General features: G+C 38.0%; 1 protein-coding gene across 3 annotated transcripts in view; it reads left to right on the forward strand.

Moving 5' to 3' along the window:
• Window positions 1-10,696: 10,696 nt before the first annotated feature.
• Window positions 10,697-18,885, forward strand: part of LANCL2 (LanC like glutathione S-transferase 2) — a 45,592-nt gene continuing 37,403 nt past the window's right edge. For all 3 annotated transcript variants that reach the window (XR_014028374.1, XM_081342925.1, XM_081342926.1), the window contains exons 1-2: window positions 10,697-10,920; window positions 16,928-17,045. Coding sequence is in view for 2 of the 3 variants with exons in the window: in XM_081342925.1 (XP_081199051.1) it covers window positions 10,702-10,920; window positions 16,928-17,045 (337 nt within the window). In the remaining variant the exon portion in view is untranslated. The remainder of the gene's footprint in view (window positions 10,921-16,927; window positions 17,046-18,885) is intronic.

Genomic DNA, 18,885 nt, shown 5'->3' on the forward strand with positions numbered 1-18,885 from the left:
AAAGAATTGCTATGCTTTAAAAGTAGCTAAATGAGTAACTAAAATCTGCTAGTCAATATTTGAATCAATTTATTGGAAAATAGATGAATTTGAATTTCAATGGGGGAGGGGGTCATATAATAAATATATATATTGAAAAACTGCAGAAATATCCTGTAATATACTGTAAATCACCACAAGATGGCATACAACAAATCCAACGAAATATATTTTAGTGAATATTATATGAAATCTTCTCTTCAGTATGAACTATATGTGTTGCATATGTATGCATATACATATTCTAAAATTTAATTTAACGGGTGAGGGAAATAGAGAGAAACCTCTGTTAAACCTGAATGTATTTAATTTATATTACCTAACAACATTTTTTATTTTTATAATTAAATATTTGATGTAGATAGCATAGATAGTAAAGCTGTGATTTAATGGATAAATTCTCAGTTTAACAATCAATCCATTAAATAGAGATCTAATAATTTGTTGTTTGTTCATTGATAATTGTACTTTTTCAGTTTTCTGCTGCAGGATCAGAAATATCATCCTGTATAGCCCTACAAAAACTCTAAGACTTTTGACTCTATCCTCAAAGATGTAACTGGCATTACTAGGAAGACACAGTCATACTTTCCTATACTGCACATGACACATTTTGCTAAATTCCTTTGGTTTTATGTTGTTAATTGTATGTTGTTAGACTGCATTACTTATAATAAAAAAACTTGATGAATAGAAAACCTGAGTACACGTGGAACTCTAGGTGATCCAATAAATTCACTGAACCTATTCCCAAATAAGTATCAAAAGACTCCTAAGTTCCATGTAACTTAATAACACCACTAAAAAGGCAGGAGAAAGTCTAGCTCAATTTTATGCATTTCTGACATTACCTACCTTTCATATTCCTTCCAGCTCTGCAATTTTATTACACAATTACTCAGCTTCCAGTGCAATGTTTTGACAGTAACTTTGTCTTTTGATTATTAATTAAATTTCTGTATCACCCTTATCATTTGTCTACTTTCTTTCAACCCTTAGGTCTCAATATGTCTAAAGTGTTTGTGCAAGCCAAATAATGTGCTGAGTAAGAATAATGCATGTCAGTTGATGATTTTTATAACTGAATGGATGAGTGACAGATTTTGCTTCAAGCATTCTATCTCCTTAGTTGCCATTTTTTACAAATCCAATTTTTTTAAAAAGTGTCAGGTCCAATTCAAGAAAGGGAATATGTCAGCTTAGCTCTGGAAAAGGATATAATCTCACAAATAGATTATGTCCATATTTATTAATTTGTTTGTTAAAGCAGTTTGTATAGGCATGACTCAGAGCAGCATAAAAATAAAACAAAACAAAACAATGGCATAATTTTATTCAAAAAAACAAAAAATTGTACAGGAAGCAATTTCAGAGTCCTAAGCAAATAAATGAATACAGGAACAACATCTGGTGCATTGCCTGGAAAGCTTTTTAAAAGACAAGCAAGATTGGAATATTCCAAATCTCTTGTTGTTATTACATGCTGACCCTGTAATTGTCTTATAGACCTTATCAGTGAAAATTCATAATCTATATTCGTTTTTCTGGCCACTGTGCAATTGGAACAGAAAATATGAGTGAGAAGGTTCCTTGAGAAAACAAAGAAAAGAACTTTTTAGAGGTTTCTATATGTTTTCCATCAGAATAAAATTGGCTGAATTCAGTGACTTTTATTCTTAAGGCAAGTATGTAGTTCTGAAGATTGAGTGCCAGGTTTGTTCACAACATCTCCTGATATCTCCTGAAAAACTTACATGTTGAATTTTTACTAAATTTCAGTGAGAATTCAGGCAGAATAAAAGTACATAGAACTGTACACTCTGATCCTGCACATTGTATTTTATATGCCCTGCTGTTCTGCAAAGGCTTAATATTTCTTAAGGATCTCCTGTTACAATTTTTATTCAAGGTCTACTGTAGGATTTGGGAAGGCCCCTATTATATTTTAGGGGATTATCAAAGGCCTTCTCAAAAACTGGCTTAATAAAGTTTAACACTGCAATTATGCAGGATGGTGAAATAAAGCAGAAAAGAGTCCCAAGGAAGGTTTTGCTCACAAAAAATATTGATTGATGGTGCTAGTTACAATAAAAACCTGACTGTATCTAGGTTGCTATTTCATCCCAGTTCAGTGATGTGGGGTGGAGTGAGCACTTGAAGATTTAAGACAGATTAGGTCCATACTTTGTAACTAGTCCTATCAATCAATGTAATTTCTCTTAATATAGTTCTAGACTTAGTTCTAGACAAGGAGAAAGGAGAAAGCAAACGAAACAGAATGCCTTTGGTTTTTTTGGACCACCACATAATGCTTTTCCTCCCCATCTCCCTCTCTCCCCCCCCATAGGAAAGACCCATGTTAATAAATTGGCAGCACATCTCTGCTTTTATTGTTTATGCTACAACTGCCATTGGCCTTGGTGTTAGTTTTCCCTAATTTTTTCTTAATATTGCTCTTGCTAGTAGCAATCAGACAAGAAATAGCTTTGCCCTGAAAGTCAGCTAAACTGACTGAGAATAATATTAAAAGAGGAGTAAGTTTTTGTTGCTAAGATGTATGGCAAGAGTGGGCAAAGAAAATCTGAGAGTTAATATTTACAATGCATTTTGGAGAATGTCTTTTGGGGAATCTGGGTAAGACAAAAGGCTGAGGCTGAATTTATTGATTGATTGATTGGGCACCTATCTTACTCTGGCAGGCTAGAGTCCTGGCAAATTGGAGGTACCGTTTCTTCATAAATTATTTGGTAAAATATCAGTATTTGTCCCAGCTCTGGCTTTGGGGGGTCCTCCTGAACTCACAGTTAATGCTTGATCAAAAGGGAGACCCAAGCTAAAGAAACCTTTGCCCAATCTTGGGTCATGAAATTGCAATGTAATTCATGCATTTAAGAGAAAAGAAAATATAATCTTGACACATAATATGGATATCCTAGGAAAACTATAGCATATAAAAGGAACCAGTCTACATTAGTTCAGAAGCTGAAGTTAAAAAGAAACAAGATTGTTTTCCATATCCAATGAGTACAGCTAATTACAAGAGGAGTCCTAGGGATTGTGCTGTTCAGAAAAGCCCAATAAATCTTTTTTTAAAATAATATCTTGAAAGCAGCTTTTTTGCACATGTCTCTGTTGTTTTACTCAATGGAAAATTTCAGTCAGCTTTTATTTCAGGATTTAAGGAGGATATACTGCTTATTGGTCAGTAGCAGTAACAGTAGATAAGATAGACTCCCTATTAGAAAATATTATCAGGTGATGATGATGATGATAGTAAATCCTAATGCTATCTTGGAAAATGCAAAGCTGGTTTGCTTATAATACTATAATTCCATCTTTCTTCCAAAGATTTGTCCAAGAAAAATATGATGCCTTTCTCTACAGGACTGGTTTCAAAGACACATGGAATGAAACTCATTCACTGAATGACTGGTATGTGCAGGGTGTCTTTCTAGTCCCAAGGGGCATTCTCCTCCAAGGCATGAGCAATAAATGCAGGTGCAAAATGGCAGGGCAAATAAGCAGTACCCTGCTACCCTCTGGGTATGATCCACCTTACCACATTTGTAAGGAAAAAGTCCACATTCAGGACTCAAAATTTCTATCTTAATCAATGATTTTTAAAGCTTTTGAGAAGTCTAAGACCATCAAGACTCCCTGCTAGAAGAAGATCAGGACAGCCAAGTAAATTTCAGGAAGGAAATTTCAAGGAAACTGAAAATGGATTTAGATACTAGAAAAGTGTACTTAGGTATCTCTCTAGGTGAGGAGATGCTAGCAATAATTATCACCAACTAAGGTTTTCTTTAAGAAGCATAAAAAATTGAAAGCTGTTTCAGAAAATGTGGAGAGAGCTGTCCCTACAATTGCCAAGAACTGAACACAATTGAAAGAATAGCTGCTTCTTCTTCTTCTTCTTCTTCTTCTTCTTCTTCTTCTTCTTCTTCTTCTTCTTCTTCTTCTTCTTCTTCTTCTTCTTCTTCATCATCATCATGATTGACTTTAAAAACAATCACTCACAAAGCATTAAAAACTTGATTTTGACATTGAGACCCTGGTAGTTATGCCAATTTCTTGGTTATAGTTGTGTTTAGTAAGGGATATCATGAGTGTTCTTGGCTACTAGGTTATTTTATGTTATTTCTGTTGTTCTGATTTTGATTGTTTTAGCTGTATTTTTATTTGGTTTTTAACTTTTAGTCACCCAGAATCTTGCAAGCTAGATGGGCAGCCATATAATTTATCATATAAATCAATCAACTATACCATGCCCTATTATAAAGAAGCTAGGACCCTTTCTTTCTGAGAAGTATTGGTTACTTCCCAAATCCAGTTAGACAAGTCCTCCTTTTTCAATGTAACAAACCACAAGCATTAAAAAACACATCCCCAGATTACAATTGTACTTATGTAAGTACCAAACCTTAACATTCAAAACTTGCCAATCAATACCAAAGTAAAAACCTCTAAAGACAGACTAAAGAAAAAGATTTCTAAGTTAAAATAGAGTTGAATGATTTTGTGTTTTCTAATCATGAATTTAAGCCTCTACAGATAGAGCAGAGTTTGAAAAACCTGATCCAACAGCTGGAAAGCCTCTACTAGTCACCTACTGCAAGGATGTAAATTAGCAGAAAATAGTGTCTTCATTGCCATAACTATCAGAAGGGTTTAGTAATCTTTCCCTAAGAATCAATCTGATGCAGAAGTTTATATTATTCCTGCTCCAAAATTCATTGTTTCCTGATCTCCAAGTTTCCAAAGCATAATGCTCAAAAGGATGATTTATAAAATGCATATGTAGTTGATAATGGCTCATTAGATTAAACTATTAATAGGGCTATTATTCATGGTAGGAACCTGAAATATATTATGGTTCAGATAACACTGATAACAAATGACAAATAGTTTGAAACTCATCAAACATAATTCAGCCTTATTGTTTCCTATTCGGGACATTCATCAAGCCAAAACCATGACAGCAACATTCGATGGCATTGTTTCTTTTTTCTTCCACCAACTGGCATGGGGGTGTGGAGAGCTAATTAGATTTTCAGGCATCACCAGGCTTTTTGATAGAATGATCATTTTGGACTATGTTCAACTATTAAAATCACATTGCAAAAAGTGGGTTAGTGTAGTGTATGCCTTAAAGCATACACAGAAATGTCAGCACAGCAGGGGGCTGGACAGCTCCAGGCTATAACCGCTTTGGCGGGAAAGCCTGAATAGAACGAGTCGTTGACAGCCACAGGACATGGTCAGCTCTGGCGGGAAGCCAGGGTTTAAATCCATTGGCTACCTGCACTGGCGGGAAGCCCAGGTTTAAATCTATTGGTCACCATTAACCTGGGCAGGTATAAGAGACGCCAGGTAACCCCTTTGCTCCAGCTTCATTTCTGACTCAAAAAAGTAATACTACCCAGCTCAAGTCTCTCCGTACAACCACGCGACTTTGCAGTTAGCTACATCTTTGGTTATCTTATCACAACCGAGATCCTGACTGGAATGTATTGCAAGGTCACTGGCCCTTGGCAAAACTTGAGAAATCATAAAAATCCAACCATGAAAACTAAAGCAGAGGCTTCTTAAAGGTACAGCACTTTATTTTTGATCAAAATAAGTTCTGGGTCGGAACACAATCTAAACACTGGCAGCAGTTGCGTTCAGAAGTGCCACACCTTAGAAAGTTAGTAGCATTGCTTTATAAACTTTGTTAGCCAATGAAAATCAGTCAACAGAGTTATTACAATCTAAGGAAGACATCTATCATTCCTGTACACTCCCTTATTCCCTCCTTCAGTACATCACATCTGTGTACATTTCTCATTCTTGCATGAAATTCCCCCCCACACACAAACACTGATTACAAAAGCGACATAGCAATAGTTAGGCAAGGCTACACAAATTGTTTGTTTTTCTAGTTCCAGTTACAGAACCCTACAGTGATATAGTGGACAGGGAACTGTCTCAGGACTGGGGAAAGTCAGGTATCAGTTCATTATCAGCCATAAAATTCATTGGGCAATTTTGATGAGTTACTCTCTCATACGTCAAGCTTTAAAATCTTACAAGTCAGAGTAAAAAATTCAATAAATAAATTAAAAATAAATCAATCATTAAAATAGCTAATCCTGAAGCACCAATTTAGTATTATTTGTAGAAGGGATATGCCAAAATATTTTCATAATTTCTAATGGAAGGTACCGTAGTTTCCGGCGTATAAGACTACTTTTTAACCCATGAAAATCTTCTCAAAAGTCAGGGGTCATCTTATACGCCGGGTGCTGAAAATTTAGGGACAGGGCTGGCTGGAAAACCTGGAGCGGATCTCCCATTTAGTCTGCGCAGGGAAAGCGGGACCAATTGGAGAAGAAGCTGCAGTCTGTGATTTTTTACAGGCTGGGGTCTGGCCGTCTTTCCTTCTAAAGTTGAAGAGCAGCTGTAGTATATCCCAACTTGAAAGGCAGGTGGGGAAGGCAGCAGCCAGAGCAGCGGCTTAGCTCTAAGGACACATTTGACTCAGGAACTGGGCAGGCTGGCTGGAAAACCTGGAGCGGATCTCCCATTTAGTCTTTTTTTTTTAAATCCCATTTATATCCTGCCCTTCTCCGAAGACTCAGGGTGGCTTACAATTTAAAGCACAAATCAATGTGCTTAGCAATAGCCTTCATTCTGTGTATATGCCTGTATTAGGGCTTTCACCACCCCCCCCCCCAAGCAGCATTATTACAAAGTCAGCTTATTGCCCCCAACAATCTGGGTCCTCATTTTACCTACCTTGGAAGGATGGAAAGCTGTGTCAACCTTGAGCCTGGTGGGATGCGAACCTGCACTAATTGCAGGCAGCTGGTGTTATTTAAGGCTCTGCGCAGGGAAAGCTTTAGAGTGAATTAGGAAAAGTGAAAAAGTGAATTAGGAAAATAGGGAACGGTTGCTGGAATTGGGTATGTGTAGCTTAACGAAGAGAAGGGTGAGGGGTGACATGATAGTAGTGATCCAATATCTCAGGGGCTGCCACAAAGCAGAGGGAGCCAAGCTATTCTCCAAAGCACCTGAAAGCAGGACAAGAAGCAATGGATGGAAACAAGTCAAGGAGAGAAGCAACCTAGAACTAAGGAGAAACTTCCTGACAGTTAGAACAATTAACCAGTGGAACAACCTGCCCCCAGAAGTGGTGAATGCTCCAACACTGGAAGTTTTTAAGAAGAGACTAGACAGCCATTTGTCTGAAATGGTATACGGTTTCCTGCCTTAGCAGGGGGTTGGACTAGATGACCTCCAAGGTCCCCTCCAACTTCTTCTTCTTCTTCTTCTTCTTCTTCTTCTTATTATTATTATTATTATTATTATTATTATTATTATTATTATTATTATAGTTTAATCCACTTGCACTGTTTTATGTTTACATGTTTGATGACAAACAGCCTTATGTTTATAAGTGACAGTTTTCCTACTAAGCACCTGCATGTCATAAGCATTTGAATTAAAATTACCATATTAAAATCAAATCTGATGTTTTTTTAATTTTTATTTGGTGTGCATTGGAAGAGGGGTAGTCTTATACGGCGAGTATAGCCCAAACCCTATAATTTAACAGGAAATGTAGGGGGTCGTCTTATACTCCCAGTCGTCTTATACGCCAGAAAATACGGTATTTTATAGTTTAAGGCAGCCTGTATCATATTTTCAACTGAAACCCTTGTAAGAATATAAAGCTGAAACACAAAACATATCCAACTCCAATCATTTTCCTAAAAACAAAAGACTGGGACAGAGGGCTCCACCATAGATCCAAAGGTTTTGATTGCCACAAACCAGGTAGTAAACACAATTTAATCTGGCAGAGCAACCGTGTTAACTACAGAACAGATTTAGCAAATAAGGCTCATTAGATAAATTATTATTTACTATTAATCTATATTACAAAATTCATTCTCTATTCTAAGCTGCTGTTCTGCTACTTTAAGTATTCAGATTTTCTTCTATGTTTTACCAAATTCCACAGCTCTCCTTATTTAGAAAGCTTTTCATTCATGATCCTCCTATGGATGGCTAAATAACCCACAAAAGGGTGCTGATTTTCTTCTGTCTTGTTTGCAAAAATTCTTTTTCTGTATACTTTTAGATACCTAGACAGGTTTTGGAATATTAATCTCTGAGTTTCCAAATCAGGACAGATAGAAAGAGACAGCTAGACAGATGGTTGTAAATGCCACGGTTGTCTCTTGTCCAATACAGTTATAAGTGGTTTCATATAATGAATGGCAAGAATCTGGGTAGGATCACAACAGGAATAACCAATCAGACCACAAATTTAGGGCCCAATATCTCTAGTTAAGAAGAATAAATAAAGAAGAAAACTGTGCCTAAAACCTGCTGCCAGTCAGAGGAGATCCCTTTGTAATATACTATAAATAATATAAGGCAACTTCTTGTCCAGAGATATGTGAGCAAGGCATGGAGACAGAGATCTGGATGTGATAATGGTTATGCTGGCAGATTTAGAAAAAAACTGTCTTCAGTAAAAGTACAGCCACATTGGGAGTTACACAGGATTGCAATGGCAGAGGTGCTAGTGGAGAAAAGTTGGATATTTGAATGTAGAATTAAATAGGAATATCTTTAATACAAAAGTATTTCTATTAACGTCCCTGCTTTGTAGGCCAGCACTGTACTGCTTTGCACAAATCACATATGCCATATATTTATGAATCGGAAGAAATCTCCAAAGTGAAAAAACTGAACTGGAAACTTGAGGATGTAAAGCAATATGGTTGAGAGACAATTCCTGCAATCACTTCCCCAGGCAGGTGAACTTCATCGTAGTTTGACAAAGGCTCCCTTCTACTTATTTTTTTAAGGAATGAAATTATAGCTGCAAAAAAATTACATTTCTTTACATTGAGCAAGTCTGCCAATAGGCAGGACTGCATTTTAAAACACATTTTGTCACCTTCAACATCCTTTTGTGAAACAATTATGCATTCTATAGAAGTGTGTGTGTCAGTTGGGAAGAATTGTTTCCCTACTTCTTCACTACTGTGAGGTAAACTGGCTGAGGCCCTCCCACCTCCTGAGTCTATGTCATTTACAACTGGTTTGGTGTGTCATTCACTGGCACTAAAAGGCAAGCACACACTGACTTCAGAGCTACAATGGAAGACAGAAGCTGCTGGAAAATATTGCAGACCAAGGTGGGAAGAGCGCCAGTAACTATCAGTGGCTGCTCTACTACCTCGTCTTCTTCCAGTCTTTTATTTGTTGTATTTGTACTAATATTAATCTGATTAGTTGAAGAAGGATCGGGCTCTGCCTGGACTAGGGGGACTGTGAATGCCCGTTTGTCAAAACAGAAGAGGACAGAAAACCAACAAGAGAAAAGGCTACTAAAGCTTCAAAGGGCTGTTTTTTGTCTTTACTCTTTTCTTCTGATGGTCCCTGCTGGTCAGGGTGTTTGAATGTTTTTGCTTAAGGAGTTCTCGTCTATTGTCTACTCTGCGTTTTCTTTCCCCTTGCTGATCCTTATTATCTTGATCTAAAATGATTTTGGAGACGATCATTTTTGGTTGCGGAGAGGCAGGAGGCAAAAGCTGTTTTACAGCCTCGGAGCTTGTTAATAAGTGCCGCAGCGGCAACAGCGACGGCCTGACCTGCCTCGGAAAAGGGACACGGGAGGATATCCATCGGAAATGGGGAATTAGAGAATACCCCCAAGCCACGGAGGATTCCCTTGTCTGCCCCTCCCCAGTGTGCCGCAAGAGGGATAAAGGTAAAGGTAAAGGTTCCCCCGCACATGCGTGCTAGTCGTTTCCGACTCTAGGGGCCGGTGCTCATCTCCGTTTCAAAGCCGAAGAGCCAGCGCTTGTCCGAGGACATCTCCGTGGTCATGTGGCCAGCATGACTAGACGCCAAAGGCGCACAGAACACTGTTACCTTCCCACCGCAGTGGTCCCTATTTTTCTACTTGCATTTTTACGTGCTTTCGAACTGCTAGGTTGGCAGAAGCTGGGACGAGTAACAGGCGCTCACTCTGCTACGCGGCACTCGGGATTCGACCCGCCAAACTGCCGACCTTCTGATCGACAAGCTCAGCGTCCTAACCCACTGAGCCACCGCGTCCCTTTGCAAGAGGGATAGGCCTCCTATATTTTCTTGCCAAATTTCCAGGAAACTGCCCCATCATTGGGAGGGTGTGGTGTTTCTCTGGCTCTTGACCCGAGAATGGGGTGGGAACAAATTATTATTTATACGTGCGCCCCCACACATTGAAAGCTGGCTGGATTTAAGACCGGAATGAAGATAAACGGCAAACAATAGTCTCACATTGGTCCTGTCATCTTGCAGCTTGACTAGGACTTGCGCTGTTTAATCCTTAACTGCTAAGGATTTTAGATATTCATCCTGTTTTGGTTTTCCCTCCGCGATGAGGCGTGTCGTATTTTCAATCTTCCCTGGGAGATAACTTCACCACCTGCCGAACCCCCCCCCCCCGCTTCCCCTTAATTTTTGGCTGGTATGCAACAGCTGCTGTCTTTCTAGGCGCTGATAGCAGCTGCCGTTTTGCGACCTCTAAAGCGCGTTGCTGTTATTATCGCTGGCTGGGGAGTTTGTCCTGCTTGGCTCGCCGTTCGAAGGTGGGAGGACAGGGGGCAGGCTGAGATGGGAGAGGGCATGTCCAAGCGATTGAAGGTGCAATTGGGAAGTGAAGCGGAGATGGAGGAAAGGGCGTTCAATAACCCATATCCAGATTATCAACCTTATGGAAGCACCGCCTCGGCCAGCACTACTTTGCCTACCCCCAGCGACTCGGAAGGCAATCGATGCAGTTCGGATTCGCCCCAACGAGACGACTCCCTCCCCTTCGAGAGCGACGGGCAGGTAAGCTAGATACAGGCCTGGAGGCAACTAACTACATTAAGAAGTCAAGGCCGGCGTTCCAGAATACAGTTGGTTTCCAGTAATCTGGAACGCAAATCTGAATATCTTGTGAGGATCGGATAGATTCGTTATTTTGAACGTTGGTTCTTCCCCCATCCCACAGGCAGATCTGTCCTGACTCCCCCGTTTCAAAAAGCCAGCCAGGAGGGTTGGATTGCAGTATTTCGTATCCTAAGCCTTCTGGGGGACCGGATGGAGTCTATCCTGAGGAAAAGGGGTCTTTTGGTGTCTGGGCGTTACGTCATGGAAAGCAGATATCTGTGTTTATTTTTCCTTACGTTCTCGGTTAGCGTTTGTGTCTTCTCTCTCCCTCTTTTAGCTCCCTCGCTTTAATACTAGGCTCCTTCCCCTCCAGGCCTTCCTCCACACCCAAGCGTATGGAAGAACTTGGAACGCGAGCTAATCAAAGCTCCGTAAATGTCAGAAACTGGATAGAAGGCTGCGTCCTTGGCTGTAGGATTGTAAAGAGTATGTCACTGAGGTTTAGCTATCTTTCACATATAATTACCAGATTGGTGGAGAATATAGGGATGATTACTTCCCCACATGCTCATTGAATATAGAAATTCCCTACCTCTTTAATAGTTATTTTTGTATCTCCACTTTCAAACTTATTTGCTGAAATTGCTGTAATGTCAATGGAGGAGCGGAGTTCCATCCTATGAGCCTCATCTGATTTTTCAGATTTTTAGGAAGGTGTGTGGGAACTCCTATTTAAGCCTGCTGGGTGATTTTGGGCCTGTCACTGTATACCAACCCAACCTAACCCACCTTGCAGGGCTGTGTGAAAATAGGAGACAGGAGCATTAGGTAAGCAGTGTTGAGGTGACAAAAAAACTAAGATAGGATAAAAATCTAATAAATAAATGTGGAAGTATAAATTGGGGAACTTGTCATATGAAGTGATAGATCACTGCTATTAATATTCCAATATCTTAGCAAATAATCTGAAGGAAATATCTGATATTTCTTGAGCTGTTGTGAATTTTCTCAAAGGAGCATAAAACCTGCATTTTGATCAATTATTGAGAATTATCCCAGTCTGTCTATCCATTAGAACTAATTTCTATAGATTTTCTTTCATGGGACATAAATACTGAATCAGTATTTATTGGATGTACAGTTCGCTATGTTCTAATTAGCAATCTTTAACAGTGGGGGAAAGTGTTAAGGTCTCTGTTAATCTGGCAACAATTTTCCCATGTTCTGAAATAGAATTTGCTTATTTGAGCCAGTTCAACATAACAAATCATAGAAACATTATTTATGGAAAAGAAAGCTTTTAGAGAATGATTGTAGAATGGACTGACATTTTTAAGCAGATGACAGGGAAATCCAAATTATACCTTGGTAATCTATACTCAGAAATAAGCTTTATTGGCTCCTGTAGGGTTTACTTTAAGATGTGTGGCTATCTTTGGCCGTTGACATATTCTCTGAAATAACCTACAGCTCTCTTTTGGTAGCTCCTTGAATCTTCCAGGATTATAGTAACAAAATTCAGGGTCCAACTAACTAATGATGTTTGGCAAGTTATTAACTAATGCACTCACCTTACTCATCCCACCACATGCCTTGGATTTGTATTTTAAGCAAACTTGTCTAGGAATGAACAGGGGAAAAACTAAGCAAACAAAACAAAAAAAGCAGAAATGCAATTCCTGTTTCCATGACTATCACTATAAAACTAAAATACTTGGTTACCTATTTTGCTCAGTAAGAGTTGGAAAATGTGCTGCTCAGACAAGTTCACAGTTCAATACATGGTTATTTAGGTAAGAATATAAAGCTGATGTTTAGGATTTCAATGCCTTGTCTCTTATTTCAGCCTTGCAAAAAATTAATAAATTGATACTTTCCTCATGTGCCAATTCTGGCTCCCCAAACCTCTCCTCATTTTTCTTTTAAGTCTCTTTTTCATATAATGGATTTTTCCATTTAGAGTATAAACCTTTTGCCTTTTTTTCTTGCCCCAAAGACCAGAATATTGTCTCAGGATAATTTAGTTGCTTTTTTTCTCAGCATGGCAAGGATTGACAACCTGTGTGTTATTCTCTGTGAACAATTATTAATGACGTGCCCCATCCCTTATAGTTCCTGCCAAACATGCCGTTTATATAATAATACTTGTTTTTCATTGTCAACCACAAAGAATCAGATTCAGAATAACCCCAAACTCTCTGAATGTCTAATATTGCTACTTGCTGTTGAATGCAAAGTTAAATTGAGAACTGAGTACCTTGTAGGCCGCCATATATGGATATCTGGCTGTCACTTGGTAGTTCACAAATCTGAAATGCTTGTATCCTGAATTGTTTCCAGGATACAGGATTGACACTAAGACAGCATCACTGGCAGCTGCCAAATCTGCCAAGCTGCAATATCCTGCTTTCGAGCAAAAACAATATCCCTGGAGCTCCATTGGGGTTTTTGTGAAAAATTAAAATGGTGCTGATTGCAAGGCCAGATGTTGCCCATAAAGGATTCCTCCAACTTGGAGACATCCTGTGAGTGAACTTCAGTTTGCAAAGTTCCGCAAAGCAGAACTGCAATCTTTCTGCTTCCTAATTGCATCAAAATAGAACTTTCACTTTTCTATCCCTAAGGAGAGGTGAAAAGTTCTATTTTGATGTAGTAGAGAAAGGCAGACAAAGGTTTTAGCTAAAGGGAATCTGAATGTTATATTTTAAAAATCTAAAATATGTATTTTAAACATGAACTGTAGATAAGAAAAAGAAGAAACTGTCACATCAGACTTCCCAATTCATTCATCTCTGAAATCTACAGCTCCTACCATGAGCGCTTATGTACAGTTCACATCTACAAGTGGACATGTTGGTTTTGGTCTCATATCCTATCTGTCTCATCCCCAACTTTCCATTTCTGCATCTATAAATTTTCTCCAAATCAATGTCTATATTCAAATTAATAAGCAAATGATATGCACAATAAGTGCTACTTGTCATTTTGATTCTGTAATATTATGCTCATTATCATCAAATCATAATATTTTGTTAAATATAAATTGAGTTCCTGAGTTATGACAGATGCTTTGCAGAGCATAATCAGCAGTTGCCTTCAGTTGTCAGGTTATAGAGGAAGATTTTTAACCAAGATCTAGGATTAAAATAGACTTTGCATAGTTGAACTGTGAGTATTAAAAATTAATTCACTAAGTATATGTACCCTTATAGGGACGCGGTGGCTCAGTGGGTTAGGACGCTGAGCTTGTCGATCAGAAGGTCGGCAGTTTGGCGGGTCGAATCCCGAGTGCCACGTAACAGAGTGAGTGCCTGTTACTCGTCCCAGCTTCTGCCAACCTAGCAGTTCGAAAGCACGTCAAAATGCAGGTAGAAAAATAGGGACCACTACGGTGGGAAGGTAACAGCGTTCCGTGCGCCTTTGGCGTCTAGTCATGCCGGCCACATGACCGCGGAGACGTCCTCGGACAAGCGCTGGCTCTTCGGCTTTGAAACGGAGATGAGCCCCTAGAGTTGGAAACGACTAGCACACACGTGCGGGGGAACCTTTACCTTTACCTATGTACCCTCATATTTTGAACAGCATGCTGCATATAATTAAGATTTAGTTAAGACTCTAACTGGTTCTTTATGATGAGTTTAAGACTAATGATAATTAATGGCAAACATTACTTAGCTTGAGGGAATAGTTAATTGGGACAACTTCAAATGATTTAGTGATGTTTAGTTATTTGGCATACACTTAGGATTGTTCTTGCTTTTTATTTATGTTGAAGACTTAGAGTTACTGTTTTGGTAAATCACATATTATGGTCTCAAAAAGACCATTTTTACAAACTCAGAAATCTTTGCTGTAATTGATATAGCAAGCAGAGAAAAAATGGTCCTTTTTGCTTGAACTGTATGCACCAGTTTAAATGTTTGGAGTTAAATACACTAAACACACACACGTGTGTGTGTGTGTGTGTGTGTGTGTGTGTGTGTGTATTTAAAAATCTACAGTTTCAAGATTATGCCAAGGTATTGATATCAAATAATGCCCATATTCCAGCTGAGGATATGTATTTACAATGATGTTGTGGCTAATGGTATGAAAAACCATTGAGAAATCCATGACAATCCACAGAACCACACATACTTAAGGGATTTCTTCCTAGAGAATAACTAAAGGCAGGAATTTAAATAGATTTGAAAATGAATCCATTTCTTTAAAAGTAACAAAATTTGCTAAGGCACTGCTTAGAAAGGAAATATTAGCCAGTGGCCCATAATTGTAATATTGTCAAATTGAAGGTTAGTTCTTCTTCACAAAATACTAGACCACTTCTAAAGAAATCATGCCTTCTTGGAAATCTTATGGATGCAGATGGATATTTTCTCTTTATTAGATGAATAAATCATCCCTTCAGAATATTGTGTGATGGATTGGCTGGTTTCAGCCCATTATTTTATGAATATTTTCACATTCTAGTAGCTGAAATTCAACTCAGTAACTTGACAGATTTGCTGGACTCATTTATAAAAATATTGCATTGACTATGTAGCCCAAATAATGGACAATATTTTATAATGCAAAGCTAAATCTTAATATAATGTTTGTGAAGCTTGTCTTATGCACTGCTATTAGGTTATATCACTTCCTGCTGATATTCCTACTCTATTGAGTTTTGGTGGAGAGCAAACATGTTTAAACTAGCAACATGCATTGCTGCCAACTAAGAAAGAACAGTCACCATCATTCAGGATCACTAGCCACAAAATGGTGTTATCGTAGTCCTCAATTTACAACTGTTCATTTAGTGACAGTTCAAAGTTATAACTGAAAAAAATTATAATTGACCGTTATGACCATTTTTCACACTTGCGACTGCTGCAGCATCCCCATGGTAACATGATAAAAATTTGGATGCTTGAGAACTGGTTCATATTTACGACAGTTGCAGTGTCCTGGAGTCATGTAAACAGTTTTTGCAAGCTTCTGACAAGCAAACTAGATTCACTTAGTAACTTAGCAACTGTAATTATTCACTTAACAACTGTGGCAAGAAATGGGAAAAAACACATTTAACAAATGTCTCACTTAGCAACATAAATACCTGTAGTTGCTTCTTGTCTTCTTCCTCCTCATCTAGCTATCAACAAATGGTCAGGTGAAATCCATTGTTAAGGCTAAATGACAAAATTCTTCTTTCAAAGAGAAGTTGAAAAACAAAGGAAATTGGAATGAAACCCTACTGAAAGCATGCAATCATATAGCAAGAAATAATAAATGGGTCCCATTTATTTTTCTCTTAGCTGCCATAACAATCTCTATAAAGTTTTTAAAAAAGGATGGTTGAAGCAGCAACATAGAAGTTGAAAAATTTATTTAAAATTTTAAGTAAAAGTCATTATGAAACACTAAGTCTCAAAGTTGCTGGGTCTCTTACAGTATATTCCTTTGAATGCTAAACAAACACTGCTGACTGAGCTCATATATAATGCTAAACCTTAATGTGGTTTTACTGATTTTACTTTGATTTTTGTGTAATTAGGAAGGTGTAACAGTTCAGGATCAAAATGGTCAAATACAAAATATATGTTCCAAATTCAGAACTGTCTTTGGGACATGCTGAAATGTACTGTTCTTGAAGGAGGAATATTGTAATTCCTGTTTTGTAGTCAAAATGCTGCATTTCAAAATGGAATATTTCCAGTAAGGTTTAAACAATTCAGGTGAAATAACCCATTCCATCCAAAGCGGAAACTTTTGAGTTAAAATGTTTCAGTCCCCAAACATTTTACAATCCCCCCCAATGTTTTATATTACATTGTAATGTGATTTATTGCTTAAATGTGATTATGTAGATGTAATTTATTGCTTAAGATTTGTGTGTTTTATTCACAAGCTTGAATTTGTTATCTGAATCAGACCTTTCTCTGTGCACATAATATGTCTTAAACATTTCTAGCCTTATTTTTTGCAGATCAGCTCATATTTTAATAAGAAAATTACAACTAAAATTAAAGACTTATTGCAGCAAATGGAAGAAGGATTAAAAACAGCAGATCCTCATGACTGCTCTGCATATACTGGCTGGGCAGGTGAGATACCTGAACTCTTTGATAGTTGATTTGGAAATGAAGTCATAAGACCTTCATTATATATGAAGCACTAGATTTTACATTCAAGTTGCATTCTGTTAATATTCCAATTGTTGATAATGTTTTGTCTCCCCTTCCATGAATACCTCTATAGCAGATTTAATAGTATTGTGAAGAAAGTACAGAACACAACACGAGTTGGAAGGGACCTTGGAGGTCTTCTAGTCCAACCTCCCTCTCAGACAGGAAACTATATCATTTCAAACAAATGGCTGTCCAATCTCTTCTTAAAACCTCCATTGATGGAGCACCCACCACTTCTGGAAGCAAGTCTTTCCACTGATTAATTGTTCTCACTGTGAGGAAATTTATTCTTAGTTCTAGATTGGTTTCCTGTTTGATGTATTTCTATCCATTGTTTCCTGTCCTTCCCTCAGATGCTTCAGAGAATAGATTGACTCCCTCTTCTTTGTGGCAGACCCTCAAATAGTGGAAAACTGCTATCATGTCACCCCAGATCCTTCTTTTCACTAGCCTAGACATGCTCAATTCCTGCAATTATTCTTCATATGGCTTAGCTTCCATCCCCTAATCATCGCTGTTCTCTGCACTCTTTTTGGATCTCAAATCTTTTTATATCATGGTAACGAAATATATAGATCATGTGTTAAAAAAATTAAGGCAGAAAAGTTTCAGCCATGCCGAATCTGGTTTGAATCTGGTTTGGTTTGGCATACATCCCCCATCTTCTCTTTAGTTCACTTGAGAAGATCAGATGTTTAGATTTTTTTATAAAATGTCTGATCACATAGAGAAAGGTTTTCTTCCTTCTTTTAATGCAGGCTTGAAATACATTTAGTCATGGAGACACAATTTTCTCTGGGTCTGTGGGAATGCTTTAAGGAGTCCAGATGAAATATTTAAAGAATATAGAATATTTAAATTAATTTAGTCAATAATCTGTCCAGTTTTAGCACACTTATAATCCCATTTCCCCTTACCCTGATGGTTTCCCTATCTTAAAATCAAGTCAGAAATATGTGAGTAAAATTCCTCCACAAAATGGCTGTTGAGATGTAAGAGGGGTTTTTTCTCTTAGGGTTCTGCTATGTTTGCTGCCAGAGCTGGTTCTTTGGCAGCCTTGACCCCTGGATTTGAAAGGGGGGCACTTAAGATTAACCCAAGATGACTTGGATGGTTGTGGACCCACCTGGGAGGGAAATCTTGAAGATTGTAGCTCCCTGTGGAAGCAGTTGAAAAGTCAATAGACATTGCCATCCTCTGTCCAACAGCACATTATCATTAGCATACCTGGGATTTTTAAGTTCACTTTTTGAACTTTTGCTTTTGTTTATATCTTCAAAGGTTAACTGGATGGCTGATTCTTTCTGTTTTCTGTTTTGGCTTTCTTTCCTTGATTTAGTTGATTGCTCTCTTCAATTTTTGCTCTCTGTATGGAGACATAGCAGGTGACCTTGGATTTGTATTTTATTAACTTTGAAACTTTTTGGATCAAAATACTCAGAAAATATCTCCCTCGCTCCTACCTCCCTGTTCTGTCTCTGCTTTGAGCAATATTGGATCATATTACACTGAGAAGGAGAAGGCTGATACCCAAGGAGGAAAACAGAGTCTGGCCAGCAAGATGCAGTCTTTAGTTGATTTCTTTTCAAAAAGTTTTGATCAACTTATAAAATCCGTGCAAGACATTTTTTTAAAAAAAACATTAAACATTTCAAATCAGTGGAACAACTTGCATCCAGAAATTGTGAATGCTCCAACACTGGAAGTTTTTAAGAAGAGATTGACAGCCATTTGTCTGAAATGGTATAGGGTTCCC

Source organism: Vipera berus (genome assembly GCF_964194415.1).
Source record: "Vipera berus genome assembly, chromosome: Z".
NCBI lineage: Eukaryota > Metazoa > Chordata > Lepidosauria > Squamata > Viperidae > Vipera > Vipera berus.